This window comes from Cheilinus undulatus, linkage group 2 (assembly GCF_018320785.1).
Source record: "Cheilinus undulatus linkage group 2, ASM1832078v1, whole genome shotgun sequence".
Classification (NCBI taxonomy): Eukaryota; Metazoa; Chordata; class Actinopteri; order Labriformes; family Labridae; genus Cheilinus; species Cheilinus undulatus.
The window spans coordinates 51,980,172-51,998,274 of record NC_054866.1 but is presented as its reverse complement, the minus strand read 5'-3'; the positions used below and the strand labels follow the sequence as shown (position 1 = coordinate 51,998,274).

Here is an 18,103-nt window from a genome sequence, read left to right as displayed (position 1 = left end):
TGTTTTTCCTGCATGCTGGCAGGCTGAATCTGGGACCGGATGGTTGCAGCTTAAACTCCGATAGACAGTTTAGAGCTACAAAGTCTCAGTTTCATTTTCTCATCCTGTGTTTAACTCTTTGGGTGTTCCTTTGATCTCATTTTCTGAGTTTTGTGAAGTTAAGTCTCTGTCCCATTTATGAAATGTCTTTGTTGTTAAGTTGCCACTGAAAACACTCCATTTTCTGAAGTTGATCTTCAAAATAAATTTCTTCAATCAGGCTTAGCATTGGAGGCTTTTATTGTGACAGACTTTGCAGGATTAGACCTTGTCTATTTTACAATACTATGCTAAACTGAAGCAATCCTAACTGACAGGAGGGATTAAACTGTTTGTGCTTTGAGAGAGACAAAGCCACAGTCTGCTTCTTTGAATCATTCAGGACTAAAGATATCATTATATCATATTGTAGCATTAGGGGGGTGGGGTTATTCCCCATTGTGTGACATCATCAGTGCCCATATTTACCCCGCCTAAATTAAACCCAGCCAGGAAAGGGGTAAAAAACTTTCTTACTGTCTAAATCCAGAATTCAGTCACATGTGGATCTCAGAGTTTTCACATGTCTACAGAAACCATATTCCAACGTATCTAGAGTGTTAAGACAGAAAGTTTGGATTTCACCTTACAGGGACTTTAATAACCACCAATTATTGCTCTCTAGAATGTAAACGATGCAGAAATTTAATTCCACCATAAATGAAGAGATAAAAATCGACATTAATACAGGACATAAAGACTGACACAATTTTCATGTGGAGATTAGTTTTAGTCAGAATCAGAAAAATATCTTTATTGTCAGGTCAGACAAGGAAAACACTGAAAACCTGCAATCGGCCAATCAAAAATCAGTCAATAATATAATCAGTCCTCTTCTTATGTAATAACTACAGGAGAAAATAGTTGACAGAGAACTTTTTCTTGAATAAAGCCTCTTTCTTTTGCTCTAAAAATGCACAAGAGTGGTGTATTCAACTAAAAAATGTCAAAATTTATCTCTCAGTTCGGTACTAAGACTTGGTCTTTGGCTCCTGAATGGCTCTATTTGGTACCAGTCTGGGATTTCAAATGTGGACGGGGGACTGGCTCTCAAACAAGAGCTAGCTGCAACACACATTAAAGAGCTGTTTCTTAGAACAGGATCATTAATGATTGGCATATCATTACTTGGTTTCTTACTCCACAAGGTTTATTTTCTCAACAGTCCCTCAGCGTTCCTATTAAAAGCAAGTTCATGACAAAACGAGGGAAAAAAGCAGTTACAGAGGCTCAGCTAGCCTCTTAGCTTAGTACTAGACTCCTCTAGATCAGTGGTTCTCAACTGGTTGAGTCACAGGACCCACCATCAACTCTTTAAGGAGAATGGTGTCCCAAAGTCTGCAGATTTTTTAGCCAATCAGGTGTATTTAATAAGAAATAGTAGCGCTTGGGCCTAAGACAGTAGAAAAGGTGTAACAAAACAAGGAAACAGGACAAAACATGCATGCTTTTTAGAGTCTCATGGACAATTTGGTGCAATTTTGTTCACAGGCACACATCCCCGCCCACTGAGAGGGGCTTCCCGACCCATTTTTGGGTCCCGACCCACCAGTTGAGAACCATTCCTCTAGATCTTGCCTCCCTTTGTCTGCTCAGATGTGCCATAGGAGGTCTGCTGGACTAAGTCATTTCATCACGATTAATCAGTGAACCCTCTGAGCCCTCAGCTACTTTTTTAATGAGTGTGTCTCTCCTGGACGTTTTGCCTTAAAAAGTTCATAAAACATCAACCTTGTGGTGCACAGTCAAGCTCTACACATCCTTTTTTTCAGGACAACCTGGGCTTTAAGAGTATATCTACTAAAGTAATGTCACTTGAACTTTTAAAAAGTTATTGGTCTCTAAAGACAAAAGAAAAAACTAATCAGAATTTGAAATTCAGATTTTTATTTATAACACAGAGAAAACATTAGTGACCAAGCCTTTTCTTTGCACAGACTTGTTCTCCCATCTCTTGGGGACACAGTGGTGGAAAAATATACATTTTGTGACCAATGGTTCTCAAAATTTTTAAATATATATATATAAAAAAAAAAAGTCCATGCGCTTTTTTGCAGTTAGATTCATTTGTGCCACTCCTCAAAGCAGCAGAGACGCAAATGGTTGACTGCAACTCCTACAATGCATTGTGGTAAACAACATGGCAATGCCCTAGGCAAAAATCTGAAATAAGCGATCCAAAATGGATTAAAAATTGATAAAAAAGATGCTTATTATGGTTATCTAACAATGTGCCTATCTGTGACGACCCCGAAAAGCCACTGAAGTTCCAGGCTCCCTAGAACGGTGTCCTTTAGAGCTGCGGAGACACCGAGGGTAGCAAACAAACAACAAGAAAGTCAGCTTTCAAAGGAAAGAAAGAGTAACTATGACTTATGGTTCAAAAGTTATCAACATTTTTATGCGCTTGTCACTTCTTGTTATATAAAACAACACCATCCTCAGAGACCCTGGAAAGTAAGCCAAGTTCAGGGCTCACTAGAAAATGTTCTGTAAGAGCTACAGATGCATGGAGGACATGATCAGACAGGCACAAAAGAGAGTTTTCAGATAAAAAAAACAATGAAGTGTCTATGACCTACAGTTCAAACATTACCAAGTGATTTATAAAGGGCTATGTAGAGTTAAAAGTCTCATGAACTTTCTCTGCAAGCAGAGTAAACTTTACTCTGAACAGATGGGGACCAAATATGACATTTTTCAGAGCAGATTTTTATTTAACTTGAGTAAAATCTACTCAGTTAGATTTACTGTTTACAGGCTTTTTTTAATCTCCAATCAGCCCTCAGCACTATCCTCATATAGGGACTAACTGTTAGCCATCAACACCATCAGCCTGGGACGTTCCTCTACGCTCAGGCGTCATGTTTTAATATGAATCCAACACTTTGAGTTCTGAGTCTGACCAAATGTTAGAAAAGAAAGTAGCTGCCTGGAAAGGCCAGTCCACATTCTTTTAATAAATACTTTTAATTCGAGTCACAATAGCCAGATTTATGGGAAATTAATCTTCAGTTCAGAGTCCTGAAAAGGCTTACACACCCACCCAAAAACCTCTACTCTGCAACCAACACCAGCTCATTTTTAGGATTATTTCTCCTGAAGGCACGGGGAGAAATATTTCACATTGCGGAAGGATATCTATCAGTTAAAGACCTAAAGAGAGTTTAACTGAAAAGGATGAAAACAATCAAGCAGAGCAAAGATGAATCTCTCTGAATTATGCTCAGAATTCTGTTTCCAGACGTTATCTCAAACATCTTCAGTGTCTATAGAAGTATTTATCCCTGTGGATGTTTTACCTTGTTACTGATTTTATAAACCAATCATGTTCTATATAATTTGGCATTTTAGCCAGAAAAAGTCACCAAAAACTCATTAATGTCCAGGTGAAAACACATTTGTTCAAAGTAATGTCAATAAAATAAAAAATGTAATTTGAAATAAGTGACTGACCAAATTAAACAGAGGTCCATGTGCCTCAAGTGATTGCAGTATAAAGACATCTGTGTCTAGAAGGTCCAGTCACTGGCCCATTAGTATTCCTGGCTACCATTATACCATGAAGACAAAAAAACACTCCAAGCAACTCAGAGAAAAAGTTATTGAAAAGTCTAAGTCAGGGGATGGATAAAAAAACATTTTCAAGGCTCTGAACATCCCTGGGAGTTCAGTTAAATCCATCATGAAGAAACAAAGCAATATGTCACATGTGTAAATCTACCTAGATCAGACCGTCCTCACAAACTGAGTGAGCGTGCAAGAAGGAGACTAGTGAGAGAGGACACCAAGACACCTATGCTGAGATGGGAGAGACTCTGCAGACAACAACTGTTGGCCGGGTTCTTCACCAGTCAGAGCTTTATGGGAGAGTGGCAAAGAGAAAGACACTGTTGAAGAAAACTCAGATTCAATCTGGACTAGAGTTCACCAAAAAGTATGTGGGAGACTCCATGGTCAAGAGGAAGAAAGTTCTTTGGAGCTTTTTGGCCTTCAGACAAGACACCAAACACTGACATCACCACAAACACACCATCCTGGATGTGGAGCATGGTGGTGGCAGCATCATGCTGTGGGGATGCTTCTCAGCAGCTCACCATGGAAGGCTTGAAAAGGTAGAGGCTAAAATGAATGACAGAAAAATATAGGAAAATCCTGGAGGACAATCTTGTTCAGTCTGCAGGAGAACTACAGCTTGGGAGAGGATTTATTTTCCAGTAAGACAATGACCTGAAGCATACAGAGAAAGCTACACAGAAATGGTTTAAATACAACAGGGGGAGAATGTTCTGGAGTGGCCGAGTCAAAGCCCAGACCTCAATCAAATCCAAAAACTCAGATGGAAATGTTAGTTTGGTTTGCATCAAGAAGACCAACATAAGGCTAAAATGTAGTTTTAATCTGACATAAAAAACTCAGGATGTTTCTCCACGGTGAGTAAAAATATCAGAACACAACATTTCTGCAGCTCTCCTGCCTCTCAGCTGTAAGAAGCAGGGATCCCACGCAAGGCTACGTACAATCAGCACTGCTGTAAATGACATTACTAATGTGAACAAGCACTGAATAAGAATAATGAAAATGGTTTAAATCTACCCAGAACACAAACATTACATTAAGACATGATTAAATCAAAGTGCTGACTTTTCAAGGCCTTTGTGACCTTGAATTTCAAAAGTCCAATCTATGACTTTTCAATGATTTAAAGGAACCCTCAACAAATCAGTTATCAGAATAAAATCTAGCCTTTAAATGTAACCAAGTCTCTAGAGTTATATGACTGGTGTTGGAAAGGAAAAATAGACATAAATGATCTACAACCCCTGTTCCAAAAAGGTTGGGACGTGGTGTAAAAAGTAAATAAAAACAAAATGCAATGATTTCTAATCTCATAAACCCATACTTCATTCAAAATAGAACATAACATTTCAGGTGTTGAAACCGAGACATTTTACCATTTCATGAAGAAATATTAACTCGTTTTGAATATGATGGCTGCACCATGTCTCAAAAAAGTTGGGACAGGGCAACAAAAGGCTGGAAAAGTAAGCGGTATTCATGAAAAAGAGCTGGAGGAGCATTTTTTAACTAGTTAAGTTAACTGGCGACAGGTCAGTGACATGACTGGGCTCTAAAGGAGCATTTTAGAGAGGCAGAGTCTCTCAGAAGTAAAGATGGGCAGAGCTTCACCAATCACTGAAAAATTGAGTCTAAAAATTGGGAACAATTTCATAAAATATTCCTCAGCATAAAATCGCAAACTTTGATCATCTAAAGCCAATAATTTCATCGAAAGATTCAGATAATCTGGAGAAATCTTTGTGAGCAAAGGACAAGGCTGAAGGGACCCTCAGGGGCCACTGCATTAAAAACAGGCATGATTCTGTACTGAAATCACTGCATGGGCTCAGGAACACTTCCAGAAATCATTGTCTGTCAACACAGTTGGCTGTGCCATCCACAAATGACAGCTAAAGCTGGATCATGAAGAGAAGAAGCCATACGTGAACAGGATCCAGAAACACCGCCATCTTCTCTGGCCCAAAGTTCATTTAACATGGACTGAGGAAACATGGAAAACTGTTCTGTGGTCAAACCAATCAGAATTTGATATCCTTCCAAGAAACCACAGATGTTGTGTCCTGTGGACTAAAGAGGAGAGGGAGCATCCAGCTTGTTCTCCTGGCTCAGTTCTAAAGCCTGCATCTCTGATGGTATGGGGTTGCATTAGTGCCTATGGCGTGGGCAGCTTAAACATCTGGAAAGGAACTTTCAATGCTGAAAATCGAGAGAGGCTTTAGAGCAACAAATGCTCCCATCCAGACAACGTCTCTGCCAGCTAAACCACATACCACATCCATCACAACAGCATGGCTTCATGGGAGAAGAGTCTGGGTCCTGAAATGGCCTGCCTGCAGTCGAGACCTTTCACAATTAGAAAACATTTGGAGCATCAGAAAAGGTAAAATCCAGCAAAGAAGACCCAGGACTGTTAAGCAGCTAGAATGCTGCATCAGACAAGAATGAGACAACATTCCACTTTCAAAACTCAAGCAGCTGGTCTCCTCACTTCTCAGATGTAACAGACTGTTTTTAAAAGAAGAGGAGATGCTACACAGTTATAAACATGACCTGTCCCTACTTTTTTTGAGATGTGTTGGCAAGCTAATATTTTTCATGAAATGGTAAAATATCTCAGGTACAACATCTGATATGTTATTTATATTCAATGGTAAATACAACATGGGTCATGAGATTTTTTTACATTTAAACAGTGCCCCAACTTTTTTGGAATTGGAATTGTAGGTCAGCTGAGAAACCAGCCTGCTTTTTTAGATGAACCTGAAAACACCTGATCTTCATTGTTCCATAATGGACCGAGAGGATCTTCACCCGACACAAAAAGATGTGAACGTCATGCCTGAGAACGCCTCTGCATCGCACGAGCACCATGAATGCATCAGAAACACCATCAGCACTCATCAGACAAACCACCAAAATAAAAGTTTTACATTTGAAACGATGGATGAACTCACCCCTTGAGCAGCTAGAGGAGCTGTGAGGATCATCAGGAGGGACCTGAAGGAGGAAACACAGCAGGAGTCAGTGAACGGACATCGACAAAGAAGAAGCCCACTCAACACTGACCCAAACAAAGATAGAATGATTAACTGTGGCAGTGAGGAGGTCAAATTTGTCTTTGTTTCTTGGATGAAGTATTTATCAGAATTTTGACACCATAGAAATACACTCGTCAGCAAACTCAGTGTATGAATAGGAAGCTCTTTAATGCTAGTGTTATGGTCTTACTTGTGACCATGTTAACTGGTGTTCGGTGACATCATACACATACATTATAATGCCAAAAGTATTCACTCACCCATCCAAATAATTGAAATCAGGTGTTCCAATCACTTCCATGGCCACAGGTGTAGAAAATCAAACACCTAGGCATGCAGACAGTTTTTACAAATATTTGCGAAGGAATGGGTCGCTCTCAGGAGCTCAGTGAATTCCAGCGTAGTATTGTGATAGGATGCCACCTGTGCAACAAGTCCAGTGGTGAAATTTCCTCACTTTGCTTTCCTTGTTTAGCTCAAGAACACTGCGTAGAGAGCTTCATGGAATGGGTTTCCATGGCCAAGCAGCTGCATCCAAGCTGTACATCACCAAGTGCAATGCAAAGTGTTGAATGCAGTGGTGTAAAGCACGCCGCCACTGGACTCTAGAGCAGTGGAGACGCGTTCTCTGGAGTGACCAGTTGGGCTTCTCCATCTGGCAATTTGATGGACGAGCCTGGGTTTGGTGGTTGCCAGGAGAACGGTACTTGTCTGACTGCACTGTGCCAAGTGTAAAGTTTGGTGGAGGGGGGATTATGGTGTGGGCTTGTTTTTTAGGAGCTGGGCTTGGCCCCTTAGTTCCAGTGAAAGGAACTCTGAGTGCTTCAGCATACCGAGAGATTTTGGACAATTCCATGCTCCCAACTTTGTGGGAACAGTTTGGGGATGGCCCCTTCCTGTTCCAACATGACTGTGCACCAGTGCACAAAGCAAGGTCCATAAAGACATGGATGAGAGAGTTTGGTGTGGATGAAGTTGACTGGCCTGCACAGAGTCCTGACCTTAACCCAACAGAACACCTTTGGGATGAATTAGAGCGGAGACTGAGAGCCAGGCCTTCTCATCCAACATCAGTGTGTGAGCTCACAAATGCACTTCTGGTGAAAAATTCCCATAAACACACTCCTAAACCTTGTGGAAAGCCTTCTCAGAAGATTTGAAGCTGTTAAAGCTGCAAAGGGTAGACCGACGTCATATCAAACCGTACGGATTAAGAATGGGATGTAACTTAAGTTCATATGTGAGTCAAGGCAGGTGAATAGTTTTGGCAATATAGTGTATCTGATGAGCTAATTCTGTTGTCATCATTTAAAAAATGATCTAAAAAGATTTGGCGTATATCTTAACTGTGCTTGGTTCTGAAAGAGAGAAAGAACTGACGCTCTGATTGAGCCAAGTCACTTAAAACATTCCCTTAAGCAAGCCAGTTAATCTAACCTGCGTATGGTCTTCACCTGGGTTTTCGCCTAAATCATGCACAATAATGACAGCAAAACATAAACAGACTCTCCCTACATTACATGCTTTAGATCAGGTTTGTAACTGGACAAGACCCAGCATCTTCCTTAATGGAATATTAATGATGAGATTTTTCAACCCTTAAAATTCATTTGATGAAATGTTGCAGCTTGGACCATAAACATATGACTGAGCAGCGAGACTGGACCAAATTTTGGGGAGGCACGCATGCAAACGTGTTATTTCGCTCTGCGTTTTTACTACGATAGGATATTTGTTGCTTTATATATATATATATATATTTATATATATATATATATATATATATATATATATATATATATATATTTATTTATATTTATATATATATTTTGAGAAATAACGGCAGTCTCATGGGAAATTCGTCTCATCGAAAATAGTATGTAGCATGTTTAATGACATTACTCTGTGAGTACAAGGCTAGAAATGTCATATTTAGTACATTAGTTCTTTTACCAGAGCAAGGTGTAGCTGCAGGGGGCGGAGCAGGAAGTAAGCAGCATCTCTGCTTATTGGACGTCCCGCCCACTTTGCAGCCCTGTTGCTCTGACTCCGCCTCCAGTTGGTTCTGAACCAGTGAAGACGCCCTGGCGCTGGTGGTCGTCCTGCAGAGACAAGAGGACAAACAACATTAGAGGTGAAGCTCGGTGATAGTTCATGCAGGATAAGGTAGTCATATGCCCAGCTGTGATCAGCTGATGGCCAGCTGATCCCAACTGTCACCTCCCAGCTCCCACAGCCAATCACAGCTCTTCCCCTCAACACACGAAAAATGGCGTACTTCTCACTAATCCCTGCTTGCATTCATGCTGATGCACCTTGCTGCTGCTGTTGGCAAAACCTAACCTCCTCCACCCCAGCCTCTTCTTTTATAGTATAAGGCTTGTTTCACAGATTCATGCTACTTTGCATTAATTGCTTTTGAACTAATTTCATTGTATTGGATTGTCATAAATGTATCCATCCATATCAGGGTCTCTAGCTATGCACTCTCTGGAAAGTCAAAGCATGCTGCCTGACCAACCCAGGGACCATCTTTAGAGCAGAGCCTTCTCCACCAAGTCAACCTGTAGATCCAATTAACAAAAAATGACTTAATGTATGATGAGAGTGCTCCTGACTGAACAGACTGTGTTTCACTGTTACCCATGAATTCTACAGGATCTATCAGCACACAACTCCATCAATGTTGCACATGTCTAGTTCATGCACAAACCATGGTCCATCTCCAGCCCAGAGGCACAACGTTGCCCTGCTGTATGGGGCAATCTGAGCAGAACAGATCGACCCAAGCAGGAAGTAAGATGCAAGAATGCACAAATTTCAAAGCACTCCACAATACCAGACTGGAGCTGTCACTGGAGAAAGCATCATGGAAAAAAACAAAGAAACCTGTTTAGACTGGAGAAAAAGAAATGCTGATGCTCAAAAAGCAGGAGAAGGATCTACTAAGTCAGGGGTTCTCAATCTTATCAGCCCACGACCCCCAAAATAAAGGTGCCAGGGACCGGGGACCCCCGTTGCACCTGAAGGTGGTTGTACACGGCCATTCAAGAATAGTCATGTCCAGACAAGGCCGCACATAAGAGGGATAAATGAGAGAGCTTTCTGGCACCAAGCCAAATTTGGGGCCCATGGAGGTCAACAAAACCATGGTCCATTATAAAGTTAAGCTGTGATAATCATATTCTATATTTAACCTGATAAAACAACCACTCTTATCAAAGAAACACATCTTTTTTAAATATTTTGTGTAGTAAATAGCCTTCTTAAAAGTGTAAATCCCTTTTGTTGAAAAAAGGGGTTAAAATAGGTTAAAATTTGATAAAATGGGTTAATAATGGCAAAAAATGGAAAAAAGTGGTGAAATTGGATTTTAAAAATAGCAGAAATTGGTTAGAAGTCGCAATAATTACATACAAATGGCAAAAAAAAAATCAATGGCAGAAATGGGTAAAAAGTGGGAAAAAATGGGCATAAATATTGGTAAAAGGGAGTTAAAAGTGGCTGAAACAGCTTTAAATTGGCAAAAATGTATGGAAATGTGGTGAAATGGGATGAAAAATTGATTTGGCAGAAATTGGTTAGACTAGCAAAAATGGGCATACCAAATAGTGAAATGTGGGTAAAATTGGAAAAATTGTGGTAAAGAAAAGAAAGAAAAAAAAGGGGGGGGGGGTGTTAATAGTGGCAATGATGGGTCAACAGAGGAAACATTAGGCTTAAGTGGCAAGAATCGGTTTAGAAGTGGCAAAACATGCAGAAAAAACAGTGGAAAGGGTTTTAAATGGACAAAAATAAGTGTTAAATGACAAAAAAGTGTTTAAATTGAAGGGAAAACTGATAAAAATTGGTTAAAATTTGTGTAAAGCGGCAACAGTGTAAGTTAAAAAATATTCTAAGTTTGTTTTAGGGAATCAGGGGACCCCCTCTCAGTGTCTCGTGACCCCCAAGGGGGTCCCGACCCCAAGGTTGAGAACTACTGTACTAAGTTATCACAGCGTTTCCAAGTTTTAAGAACTAGAGTAAGAAGTATCATCAAGAAATTCACAGAGAGCCACACAGTCCAGAACAAGCCTGGCAGAAGTAGGAAGAGAAAGATTTCAAAGGCCCTGGAAAGAAAACTAGTGAGAGATGTGTCTAAAGATTCCAGAACAACTGACCAGACTCTAGAGAAGGTCTTAGCCAAGTAGTCTCAAAGAAGACCATCACTTGGGCCCTGCAGGATCAAACCAAGAAAAAGTCTGCAGAAGAAAGGCCTTCATGCCAGACTGAAGTCTGCTAAGGACAACCTGGAGACAGATTCTGATCATGGAAGCGTGTCCTTTGTTCAGATAAACTAAACTAGAGCTCTTTGGTCACAGAGATGTTGGTGAGAGGTGTATGACCCAAAGAACACCGTCCCCACAGTGAAACACTACGGTAGGAGTATAACACCGTGGGGATGCTTCAGTAAGTTTAGAAATGGGAATCTGATAAAGGTGGAGGGAACCATGAAGAAAGAAGATACATGGAGATTCTGAAAGAAAACCTCAAGCAGTCATCAGCAAAAAAAACCAAAACATCCATGGCTCCTGATGAAGAACTACCTTGAGAAGACTGAAGTGAATGTTACTGGACCAAAGCCCTGACATGAATCTCATTGAAAATCTGTGGGATGAACTGAAGACCAAGGTCCATCAGATCTGGAGGAGCTTGAGAGATCAGCCAAACAAGAGTGGGCTGGGATTCCTCAGGAGACGAGAGACTAAAACTACAACTAACAACTGCAGGCTATTATCCAGCAGAAAAGAGACACAACTGACTATTTGCATCAGGGGGTCATCATTTAGATCCTGGGAGTTTTTCTGATATAATTTTGTTTCTGTGTGCCAAGTATAATAATATTAGCACCCAAAATAAAACTAGGATTTCTGGGGAAGCTGTGTTAACAGAAAAAAAAAAAAAAAAACACTGGCGTTTTTATAGAGGGGCTAATAATGTCATCCTCATCTGTAACTGACACATCTCTTCATCCTGCCCTCCACAAGCTGATAACATTTCTCAGAGTTGCACGACTCATTCAGATATCCAGCCTAGAGCTCTATAGAAAAGCATCAGAGTTTTCTGTCACACAGTCAGCTAAAGAAGGTCAATGACTATTTGGTTACACCTGTTAATTAGTGATCTAAGGTGTTTCAATCAGACCTGTTGCTACAGGAGTATAAAAACAAGTGCTGAGCCATGCAGGCACCATCTACAAACATCTGTGACCCTCAATGGGCCGTTCTGAAGAGCTTAGTGATGTCAAGCGTGGTACTATGATGGATGTCAGCTTTGCAATAAGATTTGAGAAAGTTCATCCGTGCTGGATATTCCACAGTCAACTGTAAGCAATATTATTAGAAAGTGGAAGCGTTTAGGAACAACAGCAGCTCAACCATGAAGCAGAAGACCACACAGTCAGATGGGAGAGTCTGGGTTTGGAGGATGCCAGGAGAATGTTACCTGACTGACTGCACTGTGAAGTTTGGTGGAGGAGGTATGGGGCTGTTTTTCATGGTTTGGGCTAGCCCCCTTATCTCCACTGAAGGCCAATCTTAATACTTCTGTAAACCAAGACATTCTGGACAATGCTATGCTCCCAACTTTGGGGAAGGCCCTTTCCTATTCCAACATGACTGTACCCCAGAGCACAAAGACAGACTATAAAGAGATGGTTTGATGAGCTCAGCGTGGAAGAACTTGACTGGCCATACAAGACCCTGCCCTCTATGGAGAACAGAGTTGCAAGCCGACATCAGCCTGACCTCATGAATTCTCTCCAGAATGAGTGGGCACAAATTCCCACAGAAACACTCTCAAATAGGGGTGTCAAACTCAATCACAGCAGGGGCCGTATTCTGGATTCAGGACTAACCTGAGGGCCTCACAGGGCTGACTTTTTAACCATAAACTATCAACCTTGTTTCACCAGTAATAAAATATGAAAAAAAAAAAACTTGGCAATGATGATAAACGATTCTGACATTTAAAAAGTTAAAAGATAAGTTTGAAGGCTCACAATCTGAGAAAAGTAAATGTATTAGTTCAAAAAGGTCAAACATGAAATTGAAAGTGAAAAATAATATTTTTAATTTCAAATATATTGGAAAGAATTCAACATCATGAGTTTAAAAGGTCAAAATATGAAATAAAATTTGTAATCATGAAATTAAAAGTCAAAATATGATTAACAATTTTAAATTTTGAGTCTAAAAGGTCAAACTATGGGATTATGAAGTCAAAGTTTAGAGTTGAAAATATGAGGCAAAATACAAAATAACTGGTTTAAAAGGTCAAAATATCACTAAAAAATTAGAATTATGAATCTTAAAGATCAAAATATTATATGAGAAGTCAAAATTATGAGTTGAAATGCTCAAAGTATGAAATTAAAAGTAAAATTCCTAAGTTTGAGTCCTAATTGTGAGATGCTAAATTGAAAATATGAAATTAAAACACAAATTAACTTCTTTTCCCATATTCCTGACTTCTTATCTAAATATTTTTACTCCTTCCTTTTTCAGATTTTATGACCTAACAAGGATGTCTTAAATCATCAAGGATAAGTTCACATTTTTATACTTGAGGAAATCTGCAGACCTCAGACTGATGGGCCACTTATAACAGAAATATTAGATCATCTTGCGGGCCGGATTAAACTGTTCCAGGGGCCGGATTTGGCCCCCGGGCCCTGAGTTTGGCACCTGTGCACTAAAATTATGTGGAAAGCCTTCCAAGAAGAGTGGAGACTGTTAAAGATGCAAACTGCATATTAAAGTCAGTATTGTCCCTATAGTGCACTGATCATCAACTGGCGGCCTGAGGGCCATATCCGGCCCCTCAAAGCTTCCTGACCGGCCCCCGAAAGATCATCAAATTAAAAAAAGGAGGAAAAGAAAATTCTCAGGTTTTAGTAGTATACTTTGGCTTTAAATGTCTGCTGCTGTTAAATATTGAAATAATGTGTGAATGACTTAATATTTGATCTGTTTTGCAGAAATTTACTCTCATAATTAGTAGGTATTTAAAAATAGGGTTAAGGTTGGCAGAAGTGCTGCAAAAATGACCAGATAAAGTGGTGAAAAGAGGTTAAAATGTGGGAAAAATTGGTTAAAGAGGGAAAAGGGGGCAAAAGGCATAAATTAACCAAATTACCAAATGACAAAAATAGTTAAAAAAAAAAATAAAGAAATATGTTAAAGAATGGCAAAAAATTGGTTAAGGAAGCAAAAAGGGGCAAAAAGTATCAAAAATGGGTTAAAGTGGCAAAAATACAGCAAAAATAGCCTGAAAAAGTTAGTGAAAAGGTATTCAAGATTGGCACACAAGAGAAATTATAGGCAGGAAAGTTGCAAAAAGGAGTTAAAGAGTAGCAAAAATGGGTGAAAAGTGGTAAAAATTGGTTAAAAGTTGCAACTATTGTTGAAAAAATGTAATGAAAAGAGGTTAAAAACTAACAAAAATAGAAGAAAAGTGGCACAAGGGGGAAAAAAACATGCAAGAAAAGTGGTTCAAAAGGGGTTAAAAATGGCAAAAATTGGGTTAAAGATGCAAAAAAGCGTTAAAATGAGTAAATACTACTACTAAATCACAACTGTGGAGGGCCCGTTCCCTGGGATTTTCAGGGGCCCAGCCAGTTCTGTTGTCAGGCCTGTCTCTTTGTGGCCTGCTGCATAGTAGATAACAGGGATAGATCTCACTGGTAATGTCTAAAAATGTCCTGCATTTTGAAAGAAAATACAAATACTTCTACAATAGCATGTCAACCAGACCAAAATGTTTATTTAATTTTTGTGTATTTGAAAGTCCGGCCCCTGGAGTGTCTGTCGTGACTAAATGTGGCCTTTGTGCAGATGTACTTGATGACCTCTGCTGTAGTGTATAGATAATTCTTTTATTATCATTTACTTAGAAAAAGCCTTTTATGCAAACATAGATAGGGTACTCCCAATGGAGTCTGCCATCTTAGATTTTTGCATCTTGCATTAGTTCCACAGAAGGGACCAAACAACAGAAAGCCATTTTCAAAAATTGCAATGGATGCCATGGCTACCATCAGAAGTGAGCGTCACAATCTAGAATCTGACTATGAGATGTTGCTAATATTCCCCAATTTTACAGACTGTACCTTTAAACACTCTTAAATCCAAGACAAACCTTTTAATTACCTGATGCATTCATGGCTGAAGCTAAAAGTCACAAAATAATTATCTGCTTGATATTGGCAGATCTGGTGATATTTAAAGCCGATATATCAGCCAGACAACTCAGCAGTATAGATCATACATCAGCCCTAAATATCAGCAGGTTGTACCATCAGGTGAAGTTGGTCGCCTAAGGTTTCACACACTCAAGGAGGCCCACAGTGAGGCCTAAAACATGAAACAACTACCAGGCTGCTCAGTCAGACAGGAGACACGTGTTAATGATAATATAAGGTGATAATATATGCTGGCGTGTGTGTTGGATAAAATGAGTTTGGAAATATCAGCATATCAGATACAAAAATTTAGTATCATGCATTTTGAAAATAATAATCTGAAGGCGAAATAATTGGTTGTTTACATGTTCTCACATTTTAAGTAGATTTCATCTTGGGATTTTGCACTTCACGTCTTACTTCAGTTGTGCCTGAAATAATGTCTGATAAAACAAGATCAAGAGATCTGACTTTTTTTTTCTACACACAAAACACATCTGAACACAACACGGAGTAAAGTCAGCTAAAAGATCTCAAAGAGCAACACACCATGGAGCCATCGAAAGAAATTCAAGAACAGATGAGAAACAAAGTCACTGACATCTATCAGTCTGAAAGGGTTAAGAGACATTTCCAAGACTTTGGGACTCCAGCCAAGCAAGTGAGAGCCATTACCCACAAATGGAGAAATCTATGAACAGTGGTGAACCTTCCCAGGAGTGGCCGGCCTACCAAAATGACTCCAAGAGCGCAAGAGTGCACGGATGACTCATCCAGGAGTTCCAAAAAGAACCCAGAACATCTAAAGACCTGCAGGCCTCACTGACTCAGGTCAGAGTTCATGACTCAACCATAAGAAAGAGACTGGGCAACAATGGCATCATGGGAGAGTTCCAAGGCCAAAACCACTGCTGACCAGCAAGAACACAAAGGCTCATCTCAGATTTGGCTAAACAGCTGTTGTACTTTAGGTTAATTAATGCCTCGTAATAACCAGCCTGGTTATAGATTCATATTGTCTTGTGGTTATAAGGTCGATTACAAAGGAAATATTTCACTGCTCACACCTCTGTCAAAAGTACTTGTTCCATTCTCTCTCTTTTTTTCTTTTTTTTTTTTTTTTGGTGATGTTTTACCAAACATAACCTCTCAAAAAGTGACCAAATATAATTTAGTTTAAATTTAATTTGGTAATAGACTTATAGAATATTGGCTATAAAAATGGCTACCATTAATACACCAAATTACATATGCTCCTGTTATTTTTCCAAATAAAAAGGCAAATATATAATAATTTCCACAGATATTTCCAGTTTATTATCTTAAGTTAACACAACCAAGTCTATGTTGTAAGATACGCTTTTAATGAGCATTTTAACCCCTTAAAATTTAAAGATCCAGAATACTGGACAATAATACTGGATTATGTGTTCAGGGGGTCCCTAGTAGTCAGGGGCCCCAGGCAATTGGCTGTACCTTTGCCTAATGATTCCCTTTGACTTTGAGTAAACGATGGCTTACTTTTTAATTTTACTTGGGCAGATTTACAGACCAGTACTTTTCCTTACTTCAGCAAAATTGTACCCAACTAACCATACTTTTACTTAAGTACTATAGTCATGTCCTTTTCCCAACTATAGGAGCAGCCTCTCACAATCAGTGGCGAGTTTTAACTCCTCTTGTCACGAGTATTTGATCTGAAATGGGCTTAAGCTAGCATGCAGTCATACATCTCTATAATATCCACCACAAAAGTTCAATTTATTCCAACATACTGGAAAATATTAGGAGGGGAGGGGCTTTGCAGGCACGTTACTTATCAGGGATTCCCATTGGAATGAATGGACTTCCTGTTGACTCGCCTACGTAACTGTGCAAAGTGGAAACCAGGTTAAACTTAAAAATGGGACTGAGCCCATGTCCAATCACACACTTACTGTAATCACAGCAGATACAGCCCTACTCTATGGTTATAATCAAATGAACTCTGATTTTCAATAGTTTTCATGCATCTTCTCTCTGTCTTAAAACACTACATCATCATGATTCAAACATTAAATATGATTTATTTTTAACCATCCACAAAAAGTCACATTAAGCTCCTTCAGAGTTCATTTCTCTGCTGGAGGAGTTTCCTCTGAGAACATTTAGCTGATGGAAGTCTGTCTGCAGAACCTTCAGGGATTTAGTCCAGCTCTGATCAGAATGATCTCATCCATGTCGATAATCACGTTAAAAAGCGTCACGATGAAACGTTTTAATATCTAAATATCAAATCAAGATTTGACACTCAGACTGAAGTCAGCAGATTGGACCTGGTCTGAAATCCAGCAGCAGGACTGAAGTGAAGCCGGGCTGAAGACTTCCTCTCCCCCCTTCATTTTCAACATTAACCATCAATATCCCAGTGACGTCACCGCCCGTTAACGCTCATTAAGAGTTAATTAACAGCTGATTGATCATTAGGAGGAGAGCTGCGGAGGCTCGGTCTAACAGGTGAATCTTACACTCGCATAAACCCTTTAAACACCTTCACACACTCGTCTACACACACAGGTGGGCTTACCTGAGGGTCTCGCGCTCAGTCCCGAGCTTCACGCGCTCTTCATGTCAGACAGAAATAGACAGAAAAGTCTGAAAGTTTAGCAGACAAAGTGAAGCCGCAGCGCTCCGCTGCACACGCTGCGAACTCTGCATCCGTCAACCACCCGCAGCGCGTGCAGCAGGAAGCTCAGACGCTTCCGGGCCGTGTGATGGGAGGTACAAAATAAAAGCATGAAGGGGAGACGTTTTAGAGAGGTTTAGCCCGGAGAGATGCAATTTGTTATCGTGTTTTCTGAAAAATAAAGGCCCAACAACAACAACAACAACAACAACAACAATAATAATAATAATAATAATAATAATAATGATGATGCTGATAATAATAATAATTATTATTATTATTATTGTAATGATTATGATGATGATAAAAACAATAATAATCATTATTATTATTATTTATATTATGTCATTATTATCATTATTTTTATTATTATTATTATCATTTTGGTGATGATGACGATGATGATGATAATAATAATAATAATAATAGAAATAATAGTAATAGTATTAATAGTAATAAAAATGTAAATATAAATAATAATCATTATATTGCTGAGGGGAAAGGATGCTTCTTTATTAG

General features: G+C 39.4%; 1 protein-coding gene across 1 annotated transcript in view; it reads right to left on the bottom strand.

The window, feature by feature from the left end:
• Nucleotides 1–17,600, bottom strand: part of col4a4 (collagen, type IV, alpha 4) — a 94,815-nt gene extending 77,215 nt beyond the window's left edge. The window contains exons 1-3 of the mRNA XM_041795866.1: nt 17,486–17,600; nt 8,652–8,800; nt 6,615–6,657 (exon numbers count right to left, since the gene is read on the bottom strand). Of these exons, the coding sequence (XP_041651800.1) occupies nt 6,615–6,657; nt 8,652–8,698 (90 nt within the window). The 5' untranslated portion in view covers nt 8,699–8,800; nt 17,486–17,600. The remainder of the gene's footprint in view (nt 1–6,614; nt 6,658–8,651; nt 8,801–17,485) is intronic.
• Between the last annotated feature and the right edge of the window lie 503 nt (nt 17,601–18,103).